The sequence below is a fragment of the Polyodon spathula genome, chromosome 17 (genome assembly GCF_017654505.1).
Source record: "Polyodon spathula isolate WHYD16114869_AA chromosome 17, ASM1765450v1, whole genome shotgun sequence".
Classification (NCBI taxonomy): domain Eukaryota; kingdom Metazoa; phylum Chordata; class Actinopteri; order Acipenseriformes; family Polyodontidae; genus Polyodon; species Polyodon spathula.
This window is the reverse complement of record NC_054550.1, coordinates 37773133-37789452: the sequence shown is the minus strand read 5'-3', so window position 1 is coordinate 37789452 and position 16320 is coordinate 37773133. Positions and strand designations below refer to the sequence as shown.

The window sequence follows — 16320 nt, the reverse complement described above, 5'->3', positions numbered from 1 at the left end:
TAATAAATATCGATTTTAGTTAAGATTATTAAACGTCATTAACCTCCTAGTGTTTTGTGTGTGTGCATGTGTTTGCTTCTTCATTATAAGTCATTTTTGAAAACTAGTTGACAAAATGATTTACATGATAGCTTTAGTGCAATGTTTAAATGTCTGTTTCTGTGTACATAAACAAAACACATTTTTAAACAGTTTGTGTTTTTTTAAAACAGTTGTGCATGTTGTGTACGTTTCAACTAGTAGTAGTCTAATCTTTGACCTTTGTTTTCACATCAAGTACATGTATGGATACAATATTTACTATTTGGATCAATATATAATTAATAACTTTGCCATGCATATATTATTTTTTCTACAGAAGCCCCACTTGTGTAATAAATGTGATTATCATAGGAACAGAAGAGAACCTAGTGATGTAACCTAGTTAAATATATTGCTCTCTGGAATAGAGGTGACTAGTAACTGCCTGAAATGGCCATTTAATAATGTAAGGGCTGCATCTATTGAGGGCCCGCTTTCAGGAGGTGAGCCAACAGTTCAACTACTCAACGCTTTGTTCATGGGATCTGCATATGCCTTGCCTATGAAAATCAACTGATTTGCATTCAGCATAGAGTCTAGTGGAGAGAGATAGATCCCTTAATGCACCCTGCATAGAAACCAGGGCTACATGTTTGCTACTCAACAAAGTAACAATGGCCCAGCGCAGCCCTGTTCAGAGAGCTATGCAAAGCAGGGCTGGATTTATTCAAACTGTAGAGCTTTCAGCACGTAGACACGGAGTGTCAGGCCTCTCACAGCACAAGAGAAGGTAAAGAACGTGGAAAGCAGGCCTGTGCACATTTATAAAGAGCTGGTCCGTCTGCTTAGCTTTGCTTTACACTCTGTTAGCATTTCATGAATACAGACTTCATCCTTTATAAAGATTACTGCCATATCCCATGGTAAAAACATGCAAGCTGTATCCCTTGTGAGATTATTGAGATAAAAGCAGCGGAAACCCGTAGCAAAAATATGGTAGAATGTTAGGAAGGAATAGTAAAACGTGAGCAATAAGTGTGAAATGTAATACATGTAATGTATATAGGACAAAATGTGTTAAGAAAAAGTATAAATGATACACATTTTCCACAGTGAACTTGCACTAAAACCAGGTGCTGTACAAGGGTGCTAAGAAGATTACATTTGCACCTGTGAAGGTGAACCCAAGAGAGAAATACTCCTGCATGGTAATGACAGTATGAGGTATTAGGGCTCCAATAGTCTTACACATACAAGGAGTGCACACATTGCTGGCAGAAGGCTGTTAAGAAGGCTAAAGATAAATCAAATGTTTTTGTGTCAGCTCCGGGATTTCAGAAGAGTTTATTTCCCATTCTAGTCACTGGCTTGGAAAAAGTCATGAATAAGTCTAATATCCCCCCACAGTGCAGAAGCTCATCTCTTGCCACTGCTAGAACATTGGTATATAAAGGTCAACTGGCCTTTTTTAAGGTTTTCTTTCACAAGCAGAGATTGAATGAGAACGCTTTTGAAAGGTGCTGGGAATAGGCTGCAGAAGTGCAAATGGACTCTTTGAAGTCTATCAGAAATAATTTGAGGACTGGAGTCATTTTTAAACATCTGAGGGTTCCAGTCTGTCTCCAAATTAATGCTATAGCATTGAGGTATTGAACTAATTGAAACAATAATATTTTAAAGCAGAAAATAAAATGTATATCGTTTTTACTACAGAATTCAGGGTTATCGAGTGCAAACATTTAAAAGATATGTCAGAATCATACTAACCTAAACAAATGAATAAAAGACCACGTGGATCCACGACATGTCCACTGCAGCTGAATATCCTGCTGCAAACCACAAAACTACGCACAGCACCAGCAGGGGATGTTTGTTTATAATTGTACAGGTTGCCACGGAGACACAGAGTGTGTTAACTGTTCTCATTGCATGTGTCCGGTAATATGTGCCTCCTCACGTGTGAAACTAAACGCAAGTGGTGAACTAAGAGAAAGCAGTGGGTTTGGCTGTGTGGACACACTGTCTGATAATGTTGCGGATGATAAAGCTTTTTTATCTGATGCTCTCATAAACATTTATCTAACACTTTGCAGTGTTTTGAGGAATCATAAAAAGTCCACAATTCTATGTACTACCATATCAAATTATTTGTGGATGTGATGCAAGGAGTAGTTAATATGAAGAAACATATATTACAAAATCCATAATTAAAAATGAAAAAAAAAAAGATTCTTAAGATATTTACCACATTTTCATTGAGGGATATATATATACACATATATATGTGTGTGTGTGTGTGTGTGTGTGTGTGTGTGTGTGTGTGTGTAGCGAGGGCTAGGCTGGGTTTAAAATATAATTTATGGTAGCAGTTTACACCACTGAAGGCACTACCTTTAGACTAAGGTAAAGATTTTAGGTTGTTAACAACAGGGTCTTTTATTTGAGCCAGAGGATAAGGTCTTGACTAAGTACAACACAAACACACAATAAAAATGCAAGGATGTAAAATAATCACATTTATTTAAAACACAATTTAAATTCTCATATTGCACAAAGTAGTGCTGTCAGTTAGTTACAGTGTTTCAGCCAAATACTTAAATTCGATACATTGTTCAGTCATTCTTTCTGAGGCATTACACCGTTACATAGTTTAATATAGCAAATCATTTAGAGCAAGAATGCTTTGTTTCATTTCTCTCTCGCATTCAGACACAAACACACAGCACTGGACAAGACAGGAGGTTCACAAATTAAACACACACACACATACACACACACACATTAAAAACAAAACAAACAGCACTCAACACAAAAGTGAAAACAAAAAAAATGTAGGCTTGCCCTTGGAGTCAAGGATGGCAGCATCTGCTATGGATATCCAAAATGCACAAGATCTCTCAGACGGGTGCTTTCCAACTCAGTGCATGTAATGGGGTGGCAATCTGCTGCCCTGAGCACACAACTAATCCCATGTAATATGATGGCACTCTGCTGTTGTTATGAGTCCAAGCCCTTTCTTTCAAGGACTTCAATTATCCTCACTATCTCTCTGTTTAACAAAAACCAATGAATAGATTTACGAAGCACAGGGAAGCTGGGTGGCACAGTGATTAGTGCATCAGCCATGTAGGCAGGTTTGAACACAAATAGGCCCATCTGTGGGGCTCCACCTAACTCATATATATATATATATATATATATATATATATATATATATATATATATATATATATATATATATATATATATACACACACACACACACACACCAATTTATATTATGTCATATCAAAACAAATAAATAAACAACACTTAAGCATCCTACACTGAACCACAAAACAGGTTTTGTCTTGGATCTTGCGGGACCCTCTCCCCAGCTTGCCTCTCTAGAGTCCTGGGATGGCCGCACTGTGGGGATCCCTCTTCCCACCTCTCCTTTCTAGAGTCCCCGGATGGTTGCACTGTGGGGACCCCTCTCCCCAGCTTACCTCTCTAGGGTCCCTAATTGCAAGTACAGTACTTTGGTTTCTTTTTGAAGTTGCACTGGATTGGAATAGTTGTTAAATTCTTTACAAGGAATTCCTGTTAGGGTTTAATAAGCATAGGTGTTGAATGTATCATGAATTCAATCATATTTGTTATAACCAATTATAAAAAGGTATTATTGCCTCAGCAGAAAGGCAGCAGATGAGCTGTGTCTCATACACAGGCAGTGCGCAGAGTGTTTACTGGAGTGGGAGGCTTTCCAGAATATCCCACACCTCTCATTTTGGAAGGCCCAGTTTAAAGCCGACATGGTTTTAAGATAAAAGAGACTGGAGCATTTTGTTTCACAAACATCCTTTTAATGTCATCTAAAAATATCAATCAATTTCCATGTAATGTTGTGCATTAAAAAAGTACTTTCATACAAACCTTGAGTGCCAGTGAGAGCTGTTTTAATCATCATCATTATTAGTATTATTATTGTTATTGGTAAAAGTTTTGTTTGCATTCCTTAAATAATATACCAGGATAGGTGACTCTATCTTGGTGTAAAATAAAAGATGAAGGCACACAAATGCACCACATGGGACAAAAGGGTGTACTCTGGAAAAGCAGAGTGCATGTGAGGAGCAGCACCATGAGTAGAGTTACAGTGAGTGGGGGGCACACTGTAATAATGTTTCAGGCCAGGCGTGTTCGACTGCACTGACTACTGGTGCAGTGCACACATTTACTGGAGATCAGTACAGGTACTGGAAAACAAGCTACATAGAAATGACACAATATTCTATGCATTTTAAAACTGAATGTAGCTCCTACCCTACTTTGTGGTGGCACAGTTACAGTAAAAACAATGCTGAACTGAATCAACTGCATAATAATATATTATAGATATATATAATATAATATATATATATATATATATATATATATATATATATATATATATATATATGCTTTGGTTGCTCCACGCAAAGGTGTGAAAACATTGTCCTAGTAAGAGTTTTTTGCATTACTCTCAATGTGACTCCTGGGTTCTCATGGGCTGAATTACTCTCAATGTGACTCCTGGGTTCACATGGGCTGAATTACATCTCAATGTGACTCCTGGGTTCTCATGGGCTGAATTACATCTCAATGTGACTCCTGGGTTCTCATGGGCTGAATTACATCTCAATGTGACTCCTGGGTTCTCATGGGCTGAATTATATCTCAATGTGATTCCTGGGTTCACATGGGCTGAATTACATCTCAATGTGACTCCTGGGTTCTCATGGGCTGAATTACTCTCAATGTGACTCCTGGGTTCACATGGGATGAATTACTCTCAATGTGACTCCTGGGTTCTCATGGGCTGAATTACTCTCAATGTGACTCCTGGGTTCTCATGGGCTGAATTACATCTCAGTGTGACTCCTGGGTTCTCATGGGCTGAATTACATCTCAATGTGACTCCTGGGTTCTCATGGGCTGAATTACTCTCAATGTGACTCCTGGGTTCACATGGGCTGAATTACATCTCAGTGTGACTCCTGGGTTCACATGGGCTGAATTACTTTCAATGTGTCTCCTGGGTTCTCATGCACTCAGTATGCAGTAGATGCTCACATGTGTTTGTTAAGCCTTGCTATATTTCATGATGAAGTTCTTATATTCACAATGAACACTTTTCCATCGCATCACTCTCTGTATTTGCACACGCTTGCTGTAGTTGCTGGTCTTTGCTGGGATCAGCTGGTGTTTTCGCTGGCCCTCAGTTTTCTTCAGGGTTTGATCTGAGGTGTATATTAGTTCTGTTGTATTGATAATGGTTCTCATCTGTGAATGGATATTTTCCTGTCAGTAACCCTTTGTTTTGTGTGTAAATTGATTGGTTGATTATAGCCCTCCGTGTTACATTGCTCATTGCTGAATAAGGCCATGCTTGCTCTTCTTGGGTTATTTCTTGAATAATATTATTTCACTTTCAAAGGTAAGGCAAATGGATCCCGTATATTCCGGATGAATACGTGCTGATAAACAGCTGTGCTGCTTTTGTGCTGGAAATTGAATTATTAATGTTTTCTGTGCATCAAGAGCCTTCCTGTGTTTATTGTGCTTTTATCTACAAGGGGCATGTCTGAAGTACTGTTCTTAATAGACCCAGTCAGGGAGATCTCAATAGGAATAGCCACCTGGGCATGAAAGTGATACAAACCAGAGACCAGATCTGAAAGATGTCTGGACTTAGTTAGGGTTCATCTTTGTGTGTCAGGCTCTTCTAAATTCATTTGTTTTTAAAGGTTTCAGTTGAAAGTTTTGAGAGAAAATGGGTTCAGGGATAGCATTTTAAACCTTTGAACTAGTCCAGGCAATATCTGCAGAGCACACATAAATCAGTAATGTGTTGTTATCACCAGGGCTTAGTAATATAATATATCCATTTTCATCTTTGTGATCACCTATTATTATTATTATTATTATTATTATTATTATTATTATTGATTATTATCCATATGTCCAAAAAAGAAACTGCAACACGCTTTCTAGATCGAAGCTTTATTGACAGAACATTGTAACCTATGGAAACGCAGTTGAAATATCTTGATCGCTTTTAAATATTTTTGATAAAATGATATGTCTGTTTTTAACACTTTTCCTCATCAAAATGTACTGGTGTTCTCCAGGAGAAAAACAAAAACAATAAGGTTCGACAGCACCCAAGCAAATAGGTATGTATGCACTAACCCCACTGCTGTGCTATAACACCTCACTAGATACTCAACTGGGAACTGTGCAGATCACTTGCTCACCACAATAACTAGCACACATCCACAGTGCATTCTAATAGAAAGGTGTTGGGCTTTACTTGTGATCTGATGTTACAGTACATTCTTACCTAACTATGACACAGTGTTAGCCTTGAGCTGATACCCCCCCCCCCCCCCCCCCCCCCCCCCCCACTGCATTGAATACAATGTGAAAACTCCCTCTTTTCTGGCTTTCAGGCAAAGTGATGAAAGCACTTCCATTTCTACTCATCTTCAAAACTACTATATGAAATGTCTCTGAATAATGCAGTGTGGGATCTCTTCCCCTCTCTGTGAGGTAAATGTCATTGGTCATGCATGAAAAAGTAGCTAAGCACCACAAGCTTCCACATTGCTGTGCTTGATCAGAGTCCATCCCCATATAATGCTCTGCACCCTCACAATAAACATCACTGTTCCATGAAGACCAATACAACACCACGTTAACAGTCATTGCACATTAACAAAGATACCAAACTTTAATGTTGTTGAACACTAGATGGTTAATATATATCTTCATTGTTTTTTTTTCAGTGACATATAGTTGTTGACTATATAATTTATATAACTCAAAATAGCAACATAAAGTGAAGCGATGTAATGCAGTTACAAATTGCCCAGCCCTGTATTATTTTGACGAACAAAGTACAATGTACATTTCTGAGCTCTAAATAAAATGTCATTCGAAGGTGATGTGAATGTACATGTGTACATTTTGGTATGTTTGTTGTTGTTGTTATGTAAGATTCACTACAACAAAATAACCAACAAATTGGAACAGAAGGCACAATTCAAGGTTAAACATAGACTACTGGATGACTTGCCACACAGACTTTACAGTGAAATGTAGACTTCTACTAGAAAAAGAAGCTAGGTAACATTTAGAACACATTAAACACTTGCACACTTCAGGTATTGCTCTAGCTAGCTTTCTATCTCATCTGCACACATTAGCAATACAAGGTTGACCAGCAATTTATTATTATTATTATTATTATTATTATTATATTATTATTATTATTTATTATTATTATTATTATTATTATTTTTTTGTTCTGTCAGTTTCCTTTACACTGTTTACGGTACAGAATCATATTCCAAACTCAATTTTAATAATTTAATAGCAAATCTACTTGTTTTGCTAAATGACACAATGCTTGCAGGTTTATAATTACTGAAATCAATTCATTGCAGTGAATGAAATAAAGTACAGAGCCAAGCAAATGAGGGATTTAGTTCTCACTTTTTTATACTAAAACCTGTTTAAAATAATAATGAAAAAAGATTGTGAGTGAAGAATAATCATCAGTAATAAAGCTCATCGAATACGATGGAGAAAGCTAGCTAAGCAAGTGAACTAAACAGAACTACAAAGTACAGTTCCTACCACCACACTGTGGTACACGTGAGCTATTTAAGACAGTTTACTGAACACTGTCGACCCAAGAAGTGTTAGGGGTCCCTTAATCCAGAAACAGGGCCTGTCAAGTCTAGCAGTCAGTTTGCTGTGTTGCTCCAGTATGTGGATAGACATTCACAGTGACAATCTAGTCGTGGTCACAAGGGGCTTTAGACAGAGTCACTGTGCACTGCTGTGCTGTCTTCTGAATCTTGAGATGGTTCTACCGCAGAATCTGAAATGAATAACAAGCTTCATTATCAACAAAATGAAATGAAAATCACTCCTCACTGCTGTAGGACCCACAAAACTTGGCTGTTTAATGACAATATTTCATTCCATTTTCCAGAGTGGTGGTGAGTTTTGTATTTTTGAGGAGTGGTGTGTTAAGAACACAAGAACATAAGAAAGTTTACAAACGGGAGGAGGCCATTTGGCCCATCTTGCTTGTTTGGTTGTTAGTAGCTTATTGATCCCAGAATCTCATCAAGCAGCTTCTTGAAGGATCCCAGAGTGTCAGCTTCAACAACATTATTGGGGAGCTGGTTCCAGACCCTCACAATTCTCTGTGTAAAAAAGCGCCTCCTATTTTCTGTTCTGAATGGCCCTTTGTCTAATCTCCATTTGTGATCCCTGGTCCTTGTTTCTTTTTTCAGGTCGAAAAAGTCTCTTGGGTCAACATTGTCAATACCTTTTAGGATTTTGAATGCTTGAATCAGATCGCTGCATAATCTTCTTTGATCAAGACTGAATAGATTCAATTCTTTTAGCCTGTCTGCATATGACATGCCTTTTAAACCCAGAATAATTCTGGTCGCTCTTCTTTGCACTCTTTCTAGAGCAGCAATATCCTTTTTGTAACGAGGTGACCGGAACTGAACACAATGTTCAAGATGAGGTTTTACTAATGCATTGTACAGTTTTAACATTACTTCCCTTGATTTAAATTTTTACACTTTTCATTATATATCTGAACATCTTTTTGGCTTTTTTTATAGCTTCCCCACATTGTCTAGATGAAGACATTTCTTTGTCAACATAAACTCCTAGGTCTTTTTCATAGATTCCTTCTTCAATTTCAGTATCTCTCATATGATATTTATAATGCACATTTTTATTTCCTGCGTGCAGTACCTTACACTTCTCTATTAAATATTGTATCACTTGCCATGTGTCTGCCCAGTTCTGAATCTTGTCTAGATCATTTTGAATGACCTTTGCTGCTGCAACAGTGTTTGCCACTCCTATTTTTGTGTCATCTGCAAATTTAAAAAAAAAATTAAAAAGTTTGCTTACTATACCACAATCTGTCAGTTTGACTGAATCCACTCAATCAGTAAAGACTCGTTGTATTGTGACTGAATCCTATCGCCCAGTATTGAATTTCACTCACTTTGTTTCAGTAAGGTTTGGTAACACCATGCAAGATTTCCACCTGGAATTTTACTACATGACAGTATGAAGGACACAACAATGTCTGTTCACTGGAACATACAAATATACTTGATGAGGGACACAATAATGTCTGTTCACTGTAACATACAACTAGATTCTACAGTGTTTCTAGTGCATTGAGGAGCATGACAAAATATTTTGCAGCGACAACCACTTAAAGGGTACAGAAGGACCTTTATTTGATTGTGTTCCATGTTCCCATGTGTTGCTACAACTGTTTACGTAAAGTGTGTATATTGTTTATTTTTAGTTTTTACATTTTTCCACTTTTTTAAACTTTGAAATTGCATTCCATGCATCAAGATGGCTTCCCATGTACCTGCATGGACCTCTCAGAACTACATTTTCCCATCATTCTCCAATAGACAATACGCACACCTTCCGTAAACAGTTGTAGCAACACATGGGAACATCATTATTTAAAACAAATAATGTCTCGCTCACAGATCACCTCTCGTGGCTGAGTTGAGTTCACTCTGACAGGGCTGGTCAGCACTGGTTTTGTTTTATCTATCTGTTCTTGTGGCTGAGTTGAGTTCACTCTGACAGGGCTGGTCTGTAGTGGTTTAGTTTTATGTACCTGCTCTTGTGCTGAGTTGAGTTCACTCTGACCGGGCTGGTCTGCACTGGTTTTGTTTTATGTACATGCTCTCGTGGCTGAGTTGAGTTCACTCTGACAGGTCTGGTCGGCACTGGTTTTGTTTTATGTACCTGCTCTCGTGGCTGAGTTGAGTTCACTCTGACAGGGCTGGTCAGCACTGGTTTTGTTTTATCTATCTGTTCTCGTGGCTGAGTTGAGTTCACTCTGACAGGGCTGGTCTGTAGTGGTTTTGTTTTATGTACCTGCTCTCGTGGCTGAGTTGAGTTCATTCTGACTGGGCTGGTCTGCACTGGTTTTGTTTTATGTACCTGCTCTCGTGGCTGAATTGAGTTCATTCTGACTGGGCTGGTCAGCACTAGTTTTGTTTTATGTACATGCTCTCGTGGCTGAGTTGAGTTCACTCTGACAGGGCTGGTCTGTAGTGGTTTTGTTTTATGTACCTGCTCTCGTGGCTGAGTTGACTTCACTCTGACTGGGCTGGTCTGCACTGGTTTTGTTTTATGTACCTGCTCTCGTGGCTGAATTGAGTTCACTCTGACAGGGCTGGTCTGCACTGGTTTTGTTTTATTTACCTGCTCTCGTGGCTGAGTTGAGTTCACTCTGACAGGGCTGGTCTGCAGTGGTTTTGTTTTCATCAGGGGGCCAGCGTAGCTCTCCACTCTCAACCTCTCCAGTCTCTGAGGGCTCCACTACTACTGACGGCAATCTTCTGGACAACTTCGGATACCTCTTGTGGGATTCTGGGAAGACCTGAGAGAACAGAGCACCGAAGGTCTTCTATTATTATCCTTTGCAGTAATGCACTAACTGAGCAATTCAAGACAATGACACTTGGGAGGCCATCTGCTGGATGGCAGGGGTTTCAAACAATATAGTACTTTGGGGCTGCCGTGTGTTTATTTGACACATGCTTCATCATAATGATACTGTTCAGGTTTATAACCCAAGACAGACACAAACCTTGACATTTGCGATAATATTTTAGTGTCACCAGATGGATAATTTTGATTCCCCTCATGCTTCATATAGAACGCTGGCAAGGGGCAATTGCACAACTGGAGTTTCATTTTCCAATGTATTTAGATATCTTATTTTTCTTTTCACATTTTGTCTCTATTTTTCTATATTATGCTACATCTCCTTCTTAAGATCTGTGCCTGCATTGTGGAAGGAGGAACTGAACATCCTGCAAGTCTCTAAATGAGAGCAAGAAGCTTTCCTTGCACCATAACAGGGGCAAGATCAGAAGCAGATATTTTTAGTGTTACCTCTCAACACATAAGAAGGGATCCAGGCAGCCTGCTGGAAGGAGCCATGCAGCCATGGAAGAAACAATTAACCTAAAACACTCCGAACTAAATTATGCTGGGTAATTTAGCTCATTTGATTTATTTAATATAATTTACCAATTTACATTTTTGTCTAGTCCTTAAAAACATCACAGCACAGCACTCATGAGAATCATAAAACACAGTCAACTGCTCCAGGAATGTGCCAAGTGGTTCTACCTGTGTTAAAACCTTTATCTCAAATCAGAAATGACAGAGAAGGACACAACCTTATTTGTGTAGTACTGACATGGTTTACAGGAACCAGACAATAGACAATGGCACTAAAAGCCTGTGTGGGTTGTGATGGGTGTGATTTGGTGTAAGTACAAATACCTGACAGCCAAGCCCTTGCTCCTCTGGTGTGGCTCCCACATTGAAATCCTGAATCACAGGGTCACAGGTCTTTATTACCTCCGTCATCCTTTAAGCAATAGGAGAATTCATAAGTTTCAGTGCAACACAAGCGGGGTTCAACCATGACAGAAATACTGTTAATCTAAATATTTGGTGTGTGAAAAATGCTGCCTTCTGGATTGAGGTCCTGAAGTTTAATTACAAGATGTGTTCTTTGATCCAATGGAGCTGCAGGCAGGTGTGAAGCAGACATCCCTGACATCGTGTGTGAAGTTCATTTGGAGAACATCCATTCATTGCCTCTGTTATACTAACCCTGCAGTGAAGGAATGTGTTTCAAGAGCCTAATGAAATATGAAGAGGGTGCCAGTGGTGGGAATGGTGCTATACATACAGTATATACTGATTTTAAAATGCCATTACTTACCTTTAAAGTACTAACAGAATGGCACCAGATTACTTGTCAGAGTTATTGTCTCCCTATCGACCTCAGTGGATATTGAGGTCAGTTGATAGTGGCTGGCTCTGCACTTCAAGGGTAAGGATTAGGAAGGAAGGAAAGGCTGCTTTCTGTGTTCGGGCTCTGTACTGTGGAACTCTCACCCCATTGTGTCAGAGGCTCACCCACACTGGTTACTTTTAAACCAAGGCTTAAGACTTATTTCTATAATTTAGCCATGCAATTTTATTCTGATATGTCACAGTTATTTTAACTGTTTTATTTATTAATTTTTCTTTTTTTTATGTATTTCTGTCTTTGTATTTGTTGTTCTATTTTAACTTGTGTGAAGTGCCTTGAACCTTGTGGCGTGAAAGGCATTTTATAAATAAAAGAGTATCATTATTACATATATATATACACACACACACATTCCTGTACACAAGGGTCAGCATTGAACAGCCTACCACGCTAACTGGAGGAGACTGAACCAAGCTTGATTTTGTTACAGTGTGTGTTTGTTTGTGATTTGAATTTATGGAAATGAAAAGCGCAGAAGTTGAAGTCAGCTGCTGATTTAGAGACACAGCCGACTGCACACTGAAAATGTGATTGAGAATATTCAAGTTAGAAAGAAATGCACTGAGTTATCTCAGGGCAGTGTCCCAGATCAAACGCAAGTGTACTGAGAGGAAGGAGATCCTTTACTTAAGAAGTTGCAGACCCTAAGGGTCTGCTCACACGAACAATCAAAGAGAAGCATGATGCCGTGGAGCGATGCATCACAGTGATTTGGCGTTGGGGACACTGGTCCAGGGGCACTTGGCTTTGGGGACACTGCTCCAGGGGGACTTGGCTTTGGGAACACTGCTCCAGGGGGACTTGACTTTGGGGACACTGCTCCAGGGGGTCTTGGCTTTGGGGACACTGCTCCAGGGGTACTTGGCTTTGGGGACACTGCTCCAGGGGAAACTTGGCTTTGACATGTCTGGATACATGGAGGCTCTTTGACCAGGACTTGTACACTGACTATGCTGCTGTCCACTGTGACAGTCCACATGGAAACCTGAGACCAAATGAAAAAGACAGGCTCTGTTCTTTTCTATGGTGTGTTTTTATGAATCACCTTGCATAAATTTCTCATTTTCTTTTTCCAATCTGTAGATGCCAACTCACATTTTGTCAAATCTGTAATTTTTTCATGGCTTCAGTCGAATTCTGTTGTAACCTTGAGCCCACCCTGAACTTTTGTTAGAGCTGAACTTCAGAAGCTGCCTGTTGTGAATGTCGAGGCGCATGAGGTGATGAGCTTAGAGACGTTCTTCCATATAGGAAATGACATTGCAGTGAGTCAATCCTGTTGATAATATTGAAGCGAGTCCTGCTGCTGCTGTGTGTGAAGTGCTCCTGATGATGATGTGTTCCCTACAGAAGATACAGACTGGGGCCATGAAATACCCTCCTCACATCCCCTGTATGGTTAATATCACTCCTGCAAAGCATTGTATCGATACAAGCATGCAGTCAGCTCCTTACTAGACATGTCACATCTTAATACACACTATCAATACAAGCATGCAGTCAGCTCCTAACTAAACATGTCACATCTTAATACACACTATCAATACAAGCATGCAGTCAGCTCCTTACTAGACATGTCACATCTTAATACACACTATCAATACAAGCATGCAGTCAGCACCTTACTAGACATGTCACATCTTAATACACACTATCAATACAAGCATGCAGTCAGCTCCTTACTAGACATGTCACATCTTAATACACACTATCAATACAAGCATGCAGTCAGCTCCTTACTAGACATGTCACATCTTAATACACACTATCAATACAAGCATGCAGTCAGCTCCTTACTAGACATGTCACATCTTAATACACACTATCAATACAAGCATGCAGTCAGCTCCTTACTAGACATGTCACATCTTAATACACACTATCAATACAAGCTTGCATTCTGCTCTACACTAAACATTCCACACCTAAATATTCATAGCACAGAGTATTCCTAGAAAATCAACAGGTCACTATTATAGTTCCTGTATAATGTTTAGCAGAAAGAATAAATAAATAAAATGCAGATTCAATTCACACAGTACGCTAGCAACAATCATTATACACATTGCTTTGTATACTTTCCCTTTTCTGTGAATACCTTTGTTGACTGAATGTATTTCAGTTTGCTTTGTACTGGTCTTTCTTTTTGGTTACCCCTAAGGAAGAATTGCTGGTGTAATATTAGATTTAAAAAGAATATGAGAATTACAATAGCTTACTGCGTATAATACTACAGTACTACTGCTGCTACTACTGATGGATCAGCACAGTATGTTTCATTTAACTGATTCAAATGATTCTAAAGAAACGCACAAGCAACTTTGTTTGCAATATTCTCTCGTGTAGTTACAAGAAGCAATGCGTACTGCTGGATGCTTTTTCAACAGTTAGACAGTGTGTACAATAACACTACGCAATGAAATCTGAAACGAATGAACAAGTGAAACTGCTGGAAATATTGTGTTCCGGATTGCTACTAAACAGTGTGTGCGTTTTAAACAAGACCCGACCCGGTTTATGTATCCGGTATAAATCATCATTATGCTAAATACAGAAAACAAATCTTAATGATTAATATCTGGAGTGTGCTTAAACATGTCATTCAAATGATCCCACGCAGTAAATATTTAATACACACTGTCAAATACAATGACCCTGCGCAGTAAATACTTATTACACACTGTCAAATACAATGTATCGAAGAAAAGTATCAATCAATCAATCTTTATTTTATATAGCGCCTTTCATAGTGTATCACACACATCGTTTACACATCTGAAATACAAATCGAGTTTACCTTTTAGAAACGTTTGGCTTCTGCTTCTGGTTCCGATTTCTGATGATAATCCGTAAAGGGAGTTTGGGTGCTGGACGTTTTCCACCAATAGAATTGCTGTTTTGTTTTGGTCGGTTTTGCCACCGTTGCAGACAGTGCGCAGAGAGATAGCGATGTGTCCATTCACAGCGCGAGGAACTGGCAGATGCAGAGCGCTGCAGGAGGTGCTGTAGCGATCTAATCTACCCACCTGACCGAGACGAGATAAAGAGAGTAACGAATCACACACACATCACCTTCCGCGTTGGGTGGAAGCATGACATCACTCGGCTAAAGGATATTCGAAACTGGATTGTGAAGAGTTTCACGTATTGGAGTCACCTTTAATATACCCTCCCCATACACCGCTTTAACTAAGTGTGCTCCAATATCACAGGTGCGCCTAACGAGACTGGCTGGTCTCTGCTTAACCAAACGAACCCAGTCCCTGCATTTCTGAAGAAGTGGGCACACACGCGCAGTTTCGTTATATACCACTCTAAAAATAAACCATAACTGAAGGACTTGATAATGATAATCAAAGATAGATTTTCATAGGAACACACACAGAGGATTTTTTTTTTTTTTTTTTTTGAGAACCAGTACAGGAGAATAAAAATCAAGAATGGAGTAAATCCCCACTCCAGCTCTTTTATTTTCTCTGGCTCTGATTTCAACGAGGATAATAACAATGCTCTGAGGAACATTGATGCTTTAATCCTGTCGGCAACACTGAGCCCCTTCACCTCACAAAGCTGAAAGAATAGTATGTGGAGAAGGAGGCTCGGGGGTATGAGAGCCCCTGGTTTCAAATCCCTGCGCAGACGTTGAGCTGTACCTTGCATTGAGACGCTGAGCTGTACCTTGCGTTGAGACGCTGAGCTGTACCTTGCATTGAGACGCTGAGCTGTACCTTGTGTTGAGACACTGAGCTGTACCTTGCATTGAGACGCTGAGCTGTACCTTGTGTTGAGATGCTGAGCTGTACCTTGCATTGAGACGCTGAGCTGTACCTTGCGTTGAGACACTGAGCTGTACCTTGCATTGAGACGCTGAGCTGTACCTTGTGTTGAGATGCTGAGCTGTACCTTGCGTTGAGACGCTGAGCTGTACCTTGCGTTGAGACGCTGAGCTGTACCTTGCGTTGAGGCGCTGAGCTGTACCTTGCGTTGAGGCGCTGAGCTGTACCTTGCATTGAGGCGCTGAGCTGTACCTTGCATTGAGACGCTGAGCTGTACCTTGTGTCCCCTCTTTGACCCGACCTACCTGTCTGACCTCTCAATAATGAGAAAGAAGTCCTTTGAAAGGTGGCGCAGCTTCGTTCCCATGTCCCTCTGAGGGAGCCGTGCTGATCCGACCTCGCTGTGCAGAACTCTTGTTAAGTGTTCACTGAGGGCTTCATTCAGACTACACACGTTATCCCAGTGTGATCCAGTGTAATGCTAGGGTTAAGACACTCTCACTGCAGCCCCAGTGTGTATCTAGTGTAATGCTAGGGTTAAGACACTCTCAATGCAATCCCAGTGTGTATCCAGTGTAATGCTAGGGT

At 39.7% G+C, this 16320-nt stretch overlaps 1 protein-coding gene across 1 annotated transcript; it reads right to left on the bottom strand.

Annotated features, from left to right (window-relative positions):
* Positions 1–7331: 7331 nt before the first annotated feature.
* LOC121330270 (protein LBH-like) lies at positions 7332–15074 on the bottom strand. Its single transcript, XM_041276648.1, has 4 exons — positions 14754–15074; positions 11416–11503; positions 10324–10501; positions 7332–7930 (listed from the first exon to the last, which is right to left on the bottom strand). Exons 2-4 carry the CDS (start codon positions 11500–11502, stop codon positions 7866–7868), a joined length of 330 nt encoding a protein of 109 aa, XP_041132582.1. The 5' UTR covers position 11503; positions 14754–15074; the 3' UTR covers positions 7332–7865.
* Positions 15075–16320: the final 1246 nt, after the last annotated feature.

What these genes read in the sequence shown, in the direction of transcription:
- LOC121330270 (XM_041276648.1), bottom strand. Translation starts at nt 11,502, where the DNA reads ATGACGGAGGTAATAAAGACCTGTGACCCTGTGATTCAGGATTTCAAT. An exon ending in AGCAAGGGCTTGGCTGTCAG is followed by an intron (nt 10,502 to 11,415) that starts GTATTTGTACTT and finishes CTGTTCTCTCAG; the next exon opens with GTCTTCCCAGAATCCCACAA. An exon ending in CAACTCAGCCACGAGAGCAG is followed by an intron (nt 7,931 to 10,323) that starts GTAAATAAAACA and finishes TATTCATTTCAG; the next exon opens with ATTCTGCGGTAGAACCATCT.